Genomic DNA, 13,434 nt, shown 5'->3' with positions numbered 1-13,434 from the left:
TTCAAAGTAGTTTTGGCAAGACAGACTTTGTCCCCATTTTACCTTCAAACACACACTTAAACAAAGTGAGCACAGTGGTATTGTTACTTTTATGAATATTTGTACATAAAACATATTTATGTATAAAAGGAATCCATTTGTTTTGTAGGTTGAAAACCTGACACTAAAAATAGAACAGGAAACACAAAAGCGTTCCCTGACACAAAATGACTTGAAGATGCAAACACAGAATGTCAATGCACTGAAAATGTCGGAAAAACAACTAAAGCAGGAAAACAATCATCTGTTGGAAATCAAACTCAACTTGGAGAAGCAAAATAATGAACTTAGAAAGTAAGCAAATTCTACAATTGGAATGTTTATTCTTACCACGATAGATAGATAGATAGATAGATAGATAGATAGATAGATAGATAGATAGACAGACAGACAGACAGACAGATATTTACTTAATGTTATTTATAAGAGTATTTCTATACTAATATATGAAATATCAGGGTGGTTTAAATGCCATTAAAAAAAGAAGAAGAATTAAGCTGGTTCATAGGCCTGGTGGATTAAAAATGCATTCAGGAGATGCCTGAACTGCAGAAGCAATGATGGCTGCCAACTTCTAGTTGAGACCAGTCAGACCTCTGAAACACGGGAGGCAACTAACAGTCATCCTCTTGATGATCTTAGTGATCTGTTCCATTGTAGTTGCTGAGGATTCACAACTTTCATGAACATGGCTAAACTGGAGAGTTTGGGGCCACACATAACACGATCAAATGTGTAACAAAGATTTGATTCTAAACTGAGAAAGGGCTGGTAAAGAATTGAGGATACAATGAGTATTTACAGTGGTGCCTCGCAAGACGAAAAGAATCCGTTCCACGAGTCTCTTCGTCTTGCGGTTTTTTCGTCTTGCGAAGCAAGCCCATTAGCGGCTTAGCGGATTAGTGTTATTAGCGGGCTTAGCAGATCAGCTGTTAAGCGGCTTAGCGGATCAGCTGATAAGCGGCTTGGGAAAAAGGGGGGGAGGGAAAAAACCCCGCAGGAACTCACAAGACATTTTCGTCTTGCGAAGCAAGCCCATAGGAAATTCGTTTTGCGAAGCACCTCCAAAACGGAAAACCCTTTCGTCTAGCAGGTTTTCCGTCTTGCGAGGCATTCGTCTTGCGGGGCACCACTGTATAATAATAAAACTCAACTCCCACTCCAGTGGTACTTCTAAACCTGCTGCGCTGCACCATTCAGTCTTGCATACAGTCATACCTCGGGTTAAAGACGCTTCAGGTTAAATCTTTTCAGGTTGCGTCCCGCAGCGACCAGGAAGCAACGGAACGGGTTACTTCCGGGTTTCGCTGCTCGTGCATGCGCAGACGCTCAAAATGACGTCACATACACGAAACAGAATGGCGAATCGCGACCTTCTCACGTTCAGATGTGGGTTGTGTTCTGCTCAGGTTGCGAATGGGGCTCCGGAACAGATCCCATTCGCATCCAGAGGTACCACTTTATCTCTCCCCTTTAATTTAATCACCTGGTTACTGTGGTGTTAAGTTGTAGTACAAAGCCACTTCAGATACAGATATTTAATAAAGGTATTTAAGTTTATTACAATATCATTAAAGGCACAGGCTTATCAGATTACTATAAAATAGTACTGTATCTTTAAATGAGTACATGTTCTATTAACTTTTTATTGTTACTTTAAATACTAACAACTTATATTCTGCTGATCTGCCAACAAGAGGATGGCCACAAGCAAATAAGGCACTGAATCCTTCCTTCTTTTGTGACAATGGCAGGGCCTTCCAAGAGGCAGAAATGCATCTCACTTGTGTTGTACTCCCAATGTACAGCTCAGAACTTGCTAGCCCTCAGTGTACAAGAATTCTAATAAGCTAATTCTGTACATAGTCTTCCATTAAAATCTTCCTGTTAACAGTTTTAGGAAGTTATGTTGGGGGAGTAAATATATGGACACCTTGCCTTAAACATTTTGTCCATTCTAAAGGAAAATTAATTTATTTTTAATTATAAATTTTCTAATGTTCTGGAAAAAATGAAAGGCTTCAGAAAGAAATGAAGGTAGGCCTGATTACCATAGTGACAGGTGAGCTGCTGTGAACTCTTCACCTTTTCATAGTGAGCTCATTCTTGAGAGAAGGATATTTGCTACAGGGTTTGTGCTCTAGTCCCTCCTGCTGCTCCCTGCCAGCTTCTTCCTGCTTCTAGGTATTTTTATTAGCGAGTGAGATAATTGTAGAAAAGCGCTGCTAGGCAAATTTAGGATGGCCTCCAACCTGAGGTGGAGTGTGCACTAGTGCCAGGGAATTTTGATGCCCTTTGGAGCAATTTTGGATACACTGTATCCAAGGTACACACAAGCTTTCTACTGGCTTGTATTATATATACAGTGGTACCTCGGGTTAAGAACTTAACTTGTTCTGGAGGTCTGTTCTTAACCTGAAACTGTTCTTAACCTGAAGAAAACTAAATCAACTTCCAGCAGACAAGACAGAAAGCTTCTCACATCAGATACGTTGTAGTGCACATTACAGAATGATCATTAAAGCTGAATTCAAATAAACAGGATTTCTTAACAGTTCTCTTCTGCCCTGCTGTCATTATGGACTACTACAAGGAAAGGCGAACAGTCTGGCAGTAGAAAATCCAATTTAATCATGTGTGCAAGCACCGTTAATCAGAAGAACCATATTATTTTAAAAATAAGTACATGTTATTCTAACAGGGAACGTCAAGATGCAGATGCACAGATGAAAGAGCTTCAGGATCAACTTGAAGCAGAACAATATTTTTCGGTATGTACTGCATTTCCATTGTTATTATTCCATTCATTAAGTGTAGCATAGGCATTTTTCTAGGGATTTGTAGCCATCTCACTGAGGTGTAAATATCATATTTCCCCAATGGAAATTAGTAGGTTTGCAATCATGAGGGTAGTTTTCTTATAACTTAACATGGTTTTGCATTTTAAATATGCTTCATAGTAGCATATTAACACTACGCAATTTCTGTGGAATCAAAGCAAATTGCCTTATCTTTGTACCCTGAGTGAACTGCAGAGATAGCACATTGTGAGTTGCTACCTTGGAGTGACAAGGCAATTATGTGAGAGAGATATGACCTACAATATTTGTTGGTTACATTTAGAGCTCTAGTTTGAGTAGGGCATTTTCGTAGCCCTCACTCCTGATAATGCCAGCAACTGATTAGTGTCTGTTCATTGTGAACACTTGCTCCTGTTCTTGCAAGATTCCACATCTTGAATACTGTAGATGTTAAGGCAAAATGAACCTTCTAACGGGACTTTTTCCGTTCAGGTGACTGAACCCATCCCACAGTATTTACATCAGTTTCCCTTTTTAAAATTTCAGACTCTCTATAAAACGCAAGTTCGGGAATTAAAAGAAGAGTGCGAGGAGAAGGCCAAACTTGGTAAAGATATACAACAAAAAATGCAAGAGTTGCAGGATGAAAGGTGAGAATTTGGCTGTTTGATTCTAGGCCATGCGCGATAGAATACCACTATTTGAAATTCAGAAATGATAGAAATAATTTCTTCAACCACAATAATAGTTTATCACTTCTTTGTAGAGACTCTTTGGCTGCACAACTGGAGATCACGTTAACGAAAGCTGACTCAGAACAGTTGGCTCGCTCCATCGCCGAAGAGCAGTACTCCGATTTAGAGAAGGAAAAGATCATGAAAGAGTTAGAGATTAAAGAGATGATGGCAAGGCACAAGCAAGAACTTGCTGAGAAAGATGCCACAATAGGATCAGTAAGTAGTTTCTATCCGTAAGTAGTGTGATGTTTCCGCAAGAGTTTTTGATTTTGGACACAAACTCATTCAGCATGATTGAACAGGTTGCTGGTTTATTTTTCAAGCCAAAGAGTAACAAATTTCTACTTCATTTTAGCTCGAAGAGGCAAATAGGACGCTAACAAGTGATGTCGCAAATCTTGCTAATGAAAAAGAAGAGCTGAATAACAAGCTCAAAGAAGTCCTAGAACGTGAGTGTTGTGGTTTTGTTTTTTTAAAAGTAACTTCTTTTATATCAGAGTCTATTATTTTTTCACTTTGCAAATATTAGTGAGTCTGTTTTCATTTGCAGGAATGTCCCAAATGAATGCAGAGGAAAATGATATAGGGGTGCTTAAGAGTCAATATGAGAAACAGCTAGCTTATGAACGAACAATGAAAACACAGGTAAAGTATGAAAACTGTGGGAGAAGGAGTTTTGTTATCACTGTACATTATATATGAGAGAAAATACTACAGGTAATGCAAATAAAATAAGCCCTGTAAATGTTTATAGCACTAGACTCCAATATAATATCATTTCTCTGATCGCTTCCTTGTTCAAACTATTCAAAACTTTATTGGTGAACTATAGTTTATTTGGCTTTGTGGATCAAAACTTAGGACAAGCATTTTTAAAATCTTTGAACCTTTTGGTAATGACAGCTGCCAAGCTCAGGGTAGAATATATTATATTTTGATCAAGTAGAAAACTCAAACAAAATGCTGTAATTGTGGGTTGCAGAAACATCTGATTCTGTAATCCTAAGGTAACTGTTTATTCTTCTTGTGCCTCTCCCTCCACCAGGCTGTAAATAAGTTAGCTGAAGTGATGAACCGTAAGAATCCTATCCAGCGAGGAGCAGACACTGATGTTAGAAGAAAAGAAAAGGAGAACAGGAAACTGCACATGGAGCTGAAGTCTGAACGTGAAAATTTATCCCAGATGATGATCAAATATCAGAAAGAGATCAATGAGATGCAAGCGGTAAGTACCTGTACAACAGATGTATCTGGCAACAATAAATTGCTTAATGGATTAATAAATTGCTGAAAGAGAATTTGATCTGAAAGAATGTTTCAAAAGTTGACAGACCTTGTAGAGTTTGTAAATATTTCCAATCGTTGAATCTACCTTTGTATTCCTAAAACCTTTGCAGCAGTCCTACTGCCCTCAGTCTCTTGTTCCTCTTCTCATTGCATGAGCTTTTGTAGCCCAAATGTGCTATTTCATAAGGTTACATATTCTCCCCCTGCCATCATCCAGGGGGATTAAAATTAAAAGAATGCTCTTCCAATAAGCATGCCAAGAAAATCCTGTAAACCAGATTATATAAGGTGGCAAATATTTAATAATAAGATGAGGTTTGATTTGTGCTCCTTGAATCTCCTTTTATAGCAAATAGCGGAAGAGAGCCAGATACGAATAGAATTGCAGATGGCTCTGGACAGCAAAGATAGTGACATTGAACAGCTTCGCTCACAGCTGCAGTCAATACGCATTGACAGTACCAGTATGCCATGTGGCTCAGGGGAAGCAGATGCTGATGGTAAGATTCATTCTTCATTAGCACACTTATCTTTTGTCACAAAAATCCAGTGTTTAAACTGATTCCTTTCCATAGCTTCCAAAAGTCGCTAGCAATGTAATTTTCTCACCTACCTTCTTGCCACTAACATTTTGACCTTTTAGCACCTTCTGAAATGTGAAGAATATAGTTATTATTACCCCCCTAAAGCTATTCCGTTCCATTATAACTGAAGAAGTAAATGTTTTTAAAGCTCTTTTGTCATTAACTTTTTGTGCACTTTATCCCTATCATGCTGGGTTCTCAGTTCATATTACTCAATCCCACACTATGGAGTCAATGTCTTTTACCTACGAACGCTCTTCTACCTCTGTCAGTATTGCCACTAAGCCTTCCAGTTCTCGTGTGTTTATCAACTCTGATTCTGACTCAGAGGAGGAATCGGCGTCTTCTGTAGAAGTCCCTTCAGAACCTGACAGTCCAGGTGACATTCCTACAAACCATTTAGTGATGGAATGCTGCTGCTCCTCTGAACTTTCATTACTAACATTGCAAGCAGTTGAAATCAAATATAGTTGTGTTGCATGAAGAATGAAGTTGCTAAGTGAAGAATGAAGTGGCCCTTTTAATCTAAAGTAGCCACTGATTGTATTCCTAATTAAGTATACTCTAAAGGCATATGCATGCAGTATGCATCTTTCCCCTTAGCAACAGCCCCTTCCACCCTTCTCCAAGTTGCTGCTAAGACAATTAGGGCTTGCTGTGGCGATCACACAAGGCCCCCAGACGTTTCATGGTCTATTGACCCTGTGCCACCACTGCGGTTAGCTTTCTTCGCTGCCACCACCCCGCTGCTCACAGGGACACACGGAGTCCAGACAGTTGTGAACATAAATAATCAAGTTTATTTTTAAATGCAGGAACAAGCGTATGGTTACAGTTTATTTTTCTCTTGTCAGTTTCCTAATCTTAGTTCCTAACAACTTCAAAGTGAATTATTCCCAACTATCTATCTGACTCAACCTAACAATTCCTCTCACCCTCTCACAATACAACTCTGCCAACCCACACCTAAGCCTCCCTCTTCCTTCTCCAACACCCAAGCCTCAGCTCCCAAGTGACAAACCTCAACTCCCAACTCCCAAACCTCAACTGACTTTCAAAACCTCCCACTCGTATCTTTTACTCCCCCCTTGCATTCTCACTGGCCAATCACATCACACCCATTTTAACCCTTTCCTTGACCCATCCTAGGAGGCAAAAGCCACACTTGCAAACTTAAGTTGATTCATTGACAGGAATTGTTAGTTAAAAGTGGAAGTTGAGTGACATTCTTTTCATTTGTGGATTTTGTTTCTCAAATGGCACTTTTGAAAATTGTGGCTTCTGTTTATCAAATTGCACATATATTCCTCCCTTCAGTAAGCTAAAAAAAGAAGATGCTTACATTGAGAAATTGATTGTTATCAATTATATTTAATTATTATCTATTAAAAGACAAATGATGAATCAATCCTGAATTAATCACTCTAGTGAAAGTGCACTGGATTTTTTTTTTTAATTTAGGAAGAAAAATGATATGGAAGATCTTAAAAGGGTGTGTGCTTCCAGATCATCTACAATGCCAAATCTAGGTATCTTAAGTTACACATTCAAAAGGGCTCATCAGCCAGTGAAATAACTAGGTGACTTAGGCCCATTTCAGAAATCAGTGCCCCAACCTTTGGCTTGCTGTTGCTCTAAATTCACGTACTGACTGTGCAGGTATGTGAGCATACATTCACAGTCTCACTGCCAACTCTCTACACAAAAGACACTAAGCTGAGTACTTGCTGCTGCTTTGGCACTGCTTCTCTCACTCAGTTTTGGTAGCCTGCTTTCTTCTATGATATGTTAGGCAAGGGCTTCCTAGCTCCCATGTAATGGTACAATAAATCAGAAAGGTAATCAACTAGAGGTGATGGAACAATACATTCTCTAACATCATGAGAGCAAAGTAATAGATACCTTTGGGTTGGTCCATCCTCTTGTCACACCTGCCTTACACGTTGAACATCTGAAAACTCTGATCTGAAACATGACATTTAGAGACTAGGTTTTGTTTTTTTGTAAAACTTTCCTTAGGCAGATATCTTCTATGGGAAGAGCAGGGACTACTGGTAACACAAAGCTGAGAAAGCTGTACTAAATATATTTAAATGGCACTCAGGTGTGTGGACTGGAAGAATTCAGAAGTATTCAGATCCCACAGATTACAGTGCTTAAGAATAATTAACTGACTTTTGCTGAAACAATGAAAAGCTATTAGGATAAGAGGTTTATAGAGGGGGAAATGGCATTTGTTCTTGTCATTGTATCATTTTCTTATTAGGGAAATAGGGACATACAATGTAGCATACATCTTCCCTCCATTCCTTTCCCCTAAAATCTAAAAGAGGTGAAGTTGGTTGAATCATTGGTGACTCGGTGCTGCTAATATATTTTCAGTGCTAGTAGGAAAGACAATAGAGAAACTGCTGCAGTTCTGTGTTCAATTAATCAGGGTGTGTTTGTGTGCGCGCACGCATATGCAAGTGTGCAGAGTGTATCAGGATATTGACAGTGGAAGCACATTACATTTTATAGGAAGGGGAACTGAAAATGAGGGGGAACCTTCTATATTTTTTCAAAGGACTTTCCACCAAAAGTTAAACAAAGCATGCCTCAGTGTAAAGACTACAATACAAAACATATTTTGTTAATCTTTGTTTTCCCTATGCATCAATATACTTCAAACTTTTGTTCTTGCTAGAAGTTTTGCAAACATTCACATTCTATTTTGTGAAATCTAGTGGGTTGGATACTGACTTGCCTCCCTCATCTCTTTTGCCTAAGCCATGTGATGCGGCTACCTCCACCTTCAAGCCACTCTGCCTCCCTTTCAGGTCATTTCTTCTTCCACAGTCCTCTTCATCTGCTGTCTCCCTAACAAACACATTGCAACATACATTACAATATAAATAAAAGAATGCATTACATAATACTCATGAAAACACAGTCTAAAGCAACAGACTTTCTTTACACAAGGGAAGCTGTTTAAGGCAGTACAGAGGGTCCAAATTCTGCGCCGAGAGCAGGAAGCCTTGAGTACATTGTACAACTTCTGTGTTTAATACTCTGGAGGTTTAGAACTAGGAGAATTTGCTGTGTGTGCTTTGTTAACGTTTTCCAAAAGGAATCAGAATGGATGGCACAGACATTTCCTTAAATAGTAATAAATGCTTTAGATATGTTTCTGCTGTGGAACATAAAACATTTACTAATAGGAATGTGTGGTGACACAATTTTATGACTAGAGCTTTGCTCGTGTTTGCTTCTAAATTTCAGCTGTTTTGAAATATGGTATTTGCTTGCAGATGAACACAGCTTTCAAGAAAACATTTTTCTTAACTTGACATGACTTTAAAAAGTAGCACAATACCTATTCAATATTAATTGTTTTGATGTTTGCTCACTTTAATACTTTTCAGAGTCACGGCTAGAGGGCTGGCTATCATTGCCTGCCCGAAACAATACAAAAAAATATGGATGGGTTAAAAAGGTAAGAAATGCATGCAATTCTTAGAGCTGTTACTTGGGGCGTGATATGCAGTTATTTTAATGCTCTGTTCAGCACGTGAAAACAGAGCACTACAGTTTTTGATACATTGCTGCTTTTCTAGAGATTGATTATGAGCCTGTCTGGGATGCAAGAGCACTTTCTTTTGAGGATTTTGAAGGCTTTTCCACCAACAGGAAGAGAAAGCTGAGTGGGATAGGAATCACACACACAGTGGAAGATGGGTCATTGGCTGCTTATCTTCCCATATCTCCTCCTTAGTGGATAGTTTTCTTTTAAGTGTTAGAAGTAGGAGCAGCAGGGAAAATGGGAATTTGCCACATCCAGGTGGAAGACATTCCCAGAGTGAGCTTACGCCTCCTACTGGAAGGAAGGTGCAGGGTCCCCTCAAGTCTTTAGCCTCTTCACCAGGGAGAGGAGTCATCCCTCTTTCAGTCTCCTCAGCTGAGTCTGTGTGTTCCCTCCCCAGTGTCTCCCCACCCCCAACCTCTCCCTGCCTTTTCTTGAATTCACAGTGGAGGAGTGGGGGCTTTTTGTTTGGGGGCCTTGGTGACTGCTAGAGCTCCAGGCACATCCTACAAAGAGCATTATAAATGCAATCACCTTTTAATCTTGAGCACAGCCATTGCGGTGGCTTGTCCAGCTTCCTTTGGTGGCAGGGTGTGTGTGCAAGAAGCACCCAGTGGGACCTGCCTGCATTGCTCCCCACCCTTCCCGTTGCTTTCTTGTAGCCCATGTGAGGGCTTGAGCATGCAGCCCCAGCTTCATTGGTGTGGGTAGACCCCTCATGCCTCTTCAGACACCTTTGGGCTTTGGTGCACAACTGTGGCTGCCCCTCTCTTTTTTGTTGGGCCTGTGAGGAGAGGCTGACTTAATGGTGGCCTGTCCTCTGTCTGTGCCTCCATGCCATGGTGGTTGCTCGGTGGACATCTGTCTGACTCTAGTTCCTCCATGGCTGACTGGTTCCCTATGGCTGTGGTTGCATCTGCTGAGGTGAGTACCTCTTAATCTAGCCCCCCCCCCCAATTGCTTCCTTTCCCATCTTCAGACATCACCTGTCGCTTTGGGGCGGGGGGAGGGGTAGTTCTGTATTTTCTTCTGTCAGTTTAGTTTTATGTTCTTTGCGTTTCGGTTGCCCATGTTCTTCCTGTGTGGCCCAATATTTGATTTGGTCTCGAGGGGTTATCCTGCTCCTGGTGTTGTAGCAATAAAACTGCAAGCACATTTGCAGAGCTAAGCAGGGTCCGGTATGGTTTCAAATTGGATGGGGGAACACCTGTTGAGATCCCTGCATTGCAGGGGGTTGGACTGGATGACCTTCTGGGTCCCCCCCGGAAAAGAGGCAAAAAGGCTTGAGAGGACCCTGCCTTATCCCTCCAGTAGGAAGTGTCACCCCACTCCAGAACGTCTTCCACCTGGATCCTCAAACAGAAATTCACAAAAAGACAAATTTCCACTGGGGTATGTACTGTATACTAGGCATACACTAGAAGTAGAGGCCACTACAGATTTGGGTGTGGGTTGAGAGAGGAAGGGTTGTATATGCACATTTTGGCTATCCATCAGCATGAAATCCAATTACAGTCTTAAAGCTAATGAAGGACTTGACGCTTTAGTACATTGGGATTTTGTTTTTGTAACTTAGTTGAGCTTTTATCATGCTTGCTGCATCATATCTTAAAGAGTTTGTTCTTTTGCTTATTTGGTTTTGATGATGTTTTGCCCATTGTTTTTGATGTGACTATTGCACCATAAATCCTAACAATGCATTTACTGGGTTAGATGACTTTGTTGGGCAAGTAGCTGCAGTTATCAAACTTTTTAAGTAATTTGTTTTGTGATGTGGTTTAATCCTATGAAAGTATTGTCATGGAAGAAAAATGGCATGTATATATCAAAGTTAAAATTTGTTGCCCAGCCTGTGTGTTTACTTACATTTTTTTTAATTTAAAAAACAGTATATAATTGTGAGCAGCAAGAAAATACTGTTCTATCACAATGAACAAGAGAAAGAACAATCAAATCCTTATATGGTGTTGGACATAGAGTAAGTATTGTTTTGTGACATTATCTTTTTGCTTCTATTTTACATGATCTTTCCTATGGGTTATTGCATAGCTTTTGCTGTGTTTTTAAAATTCTTTCCCCCCTGATTTTTTTGTAATGTTTTATACCCAAGAGCCTAATTAGACCCCAAGGGTCCCAATTTGGCCTATGAGATCATTTCTCCCAAATATTGTCCCTTAAAGTGCCCTTCTAGATGTTGATTGACAAGGGAGGCTTCCTGTAGCTGCTGGTCAAGTGCTTGGCAATAGAGCAGGCCTACAAGGGTTGGCTGGTTTACAGAGGTCCTTGGCTGCATGGTAGAGTTCCCCATGGGGAAGTCCATGGCACAACTGACCCCTGCCCAAAGCAGGGCTTGGACACTGCCTATCAGCTGATGGGCAGAAACTTCAAGCCCTGCCTGATTTGCTTTTTGCTTTGTATTGCAATTTGAATAACTACAAAGGAAAAATGGGTCACCTGAGATCATTTTACTGTCAGGTGATAGAAAGGTGGGCCAGACCAGACTTTTTAATAATTATAATGAAGAAATAATTAATAAACTTCTGTCCTCATGCCATCTAATCACAAAGGTTTATTATGTAAATTTGTAATGGTCAAGACTTAACCGATCCTTTGTTCTAATTAAAGAGGGCATACATACAGTATGACACATCCATTTCTTCTTATTTTGACTTGATTGCTGTTTGTTTAAAGAACACATAGGCAAAGAGTTTAAATATTACTTGGAGTAATATTTGTTTGCCTGTTTAAAAAATGTACTGATTGTAGAATTTGTACTACTAAGTCTTTAAAATACTGTATTATTAACACAGGTGCATCTTAATTTTAAATTATTATTTCATGTCCAAACTGAACTCTACTGAAGGGAGAGCTTCCATAGACTTTCATAGATTAGTATTGTTTACATTACTGTTTCCTATCTCACTTACATTTCCGCTGACTTTCTGCATGTGTGCTTCTACAGCAAATTGTTCCATGTTCGGCCTGTCACACAAACAGATGTATACAGAGCAGATGCCAAAGATATCCCTAGGATATTCCAGGTATGCCTTTTAAAAATTATGAACAACAAAGGGGGGAGAGGGTAGTAGAAGATATCATGCATTCCTTAAATAGTCTGAGTACACCTGACGTGGTATGGTTTCACTTGAAATATATTCTGAAGTGTAACCAAATAAAGGGATTGGGAGTTGCTATTTTTCTTCAACTGTGGAGTTGGATGGCAGAAAAGTTAAGTCTTGTATTACTAAATGGGTGGAGATCAGAGTGCCCCACAAGAGGCTCCTTTCTGTAATTTCATTCCCGTTTATGTATCTCTGGGCTGGTTCAGGTGAGCTCCCAAGTTGGAAAGGGGAGTATGTCTACCTCAACAGGATGCTTTCATGGAAGAGAGGATCAGGAAGGTGATTTTTCACCCAGTCGTCCTTGTTCCCTGCCCCCCTTGAAATGCTTCTCTGGAGGGTTTGGGACCTTCCAGAACACAGCATGCCTCCCTCCAGTGAGAGCTTCTGCTGGATCTCAGTCCCTTCTTCTTGTAGAGGCAGGCACTCCTGTTTGCGGAAGGAACACTCTGCATTCAGCCCATCACATCCACCATGTGGATAATAGACGGGATGCTTCAAACTGTGTTGCCCATCTGACATCATTTCACTTTCTTTTTCATTGTTTTTTGCTGTCTTTGTTTGTGCTGCAGTGCAACCAAATTTTCCCCTTTGTAAAACATGCCTCATGTGTACCAAGTATTACTGATACAGTTCTTTCCATTTTTGATTCCAGATCCTGTATGATAATGAAGGAGAAAGCAAAAAGGAGCAAGAATTTCCTGTGGATTCTGCAGGGGAGAAGTCAAACTATATTTGCCACAAAGGCCATGAATTTATACCAACACTCTATCATTTCCCAACAAATTGTGAGGCATGCATGAAGCCATTATGGCACATGTTCAAGCCTCCTGCTGCTTTGGAATGCCGCCGCTGCCACATTAAATGTCATAAGGATCACATGGATAAAAAGGAAGAGATTATTGCACCTTGCAAAGGTACCTAGCAAGACTATAGTATAAAATGGATTGGTCTGTTAGAAGAGTCAGATGCAACTCTTCTGTCGAGTGAAATGCTAACAAGGTTGCTTATAAAAGTGAGTTTAGTCAGCTTTATGCATTTGGGATGTGTGGATGGTTTGTGACCTGGTTCACATACAACTCTAAGCTATGGTCTGTTTAACAAATCACAGATGAGCATACAAACCATGGCTTGTTTCTTCAAAGTTCAGTTTGTTTTCTAGTTGTTCTTGTCTCGTGTCTTTTGCAGCTTAGTGAGCAACCAGGGTGAGAAGACCAAAAAACCATGGTTTAAAGAAGAGTGCTAGGTTTTCACCTAACACTGAAACCATAGTTAAAACAAATCAAGGTTTGTAAATGAACAACA

General features: G+C 40.1%; 1 protein-coding gene across 14 annotated transcripts in view; it reads left to right on the top strand.

The window, feature by feature from the left end:
- ROCK2 (Rho associated coiled-coil containing protein kinase 2) overlaps positions 1 to 13,434 on the top strand; it is a 73,614-nt gene that overhangs the window by 54,268 nt on the left and 5,912 nt on the right. For 9 of the 14 annotated variants that reach the window (XR_014524041.1, XM_083495409.1, XM_083495408.1 and 6 more), the window contains 13 exons: positions 149 to 333; positions 2,741 to 2,810; positions 3,387 to 3,490; positions 3,607 to 3,793; positions 3,933 to 4,026; positions 4,128 to 4,222; positions 4,623 to 4,802; positions 5,214 to 5,364; positions 5,651 to 5,827; positions 8,853 to 8,923; positions 10,900 to 10,988; positions 11,973 to 12,051; positions 12,785 to 13,046. Coding sequence is in view for 12 of the 14 variants with exons in the window: in XM_083495409.1 (XP_083351535.1) it covers positions 149 to 333; positions 2,741 to 2,810; positions 3,387 to 3,490; positions 3,607 to 3,793; positions 3,933 to 4,026; positions 4,128 to 4,222; positions 4,623 to 4,802; positions 5,214 to 5,364; positions 5,651 to 5,827; positions 8,853 to 8,923; positions 10,900 to 10,988; positions 11,973 to 12,051; positions 12,785 to 13,046 (1,744 nt within the window). In the remaining 2 variants the exon portion in view is untranslated. The remainder of the gene's footprint in view (positions 1 to 148; positions 334 to 2,740; positions 2,811 to 3,386; positions 3,491 to 3,606; positions 3,794 to 3,932; positions 4,027 to 4,127; positions 4,223 to 4,622; positions 4,803 to 5,213; positions 5,365 to 5,650; positions 5,828 to 8,852; positions 8,924 to 10,899; positions 10,989 to 11,972; positions 12,052 to 12,784; positions 13,047 to 13,434) is intronic. The other 5 variants (XR_014524042.1, XM_083495406.1, XM_083495413.1 and 2 more) reach the window with 1 other exon arrangement.

This window comes from Podarcis liolepis, assembly GCF_965112155.1.
Source record: "Podarcis liolepis genome assembly, chromosome: 3".
NCBI lineage: Eukaryota > Metazoa > Chordata > Lepidosauria > Squamata > Lacertidae > Podarcis > Podarcis liolepis.
This window is presented reverse-complemented; position numbering and strand designations above follow the sequence as displayed.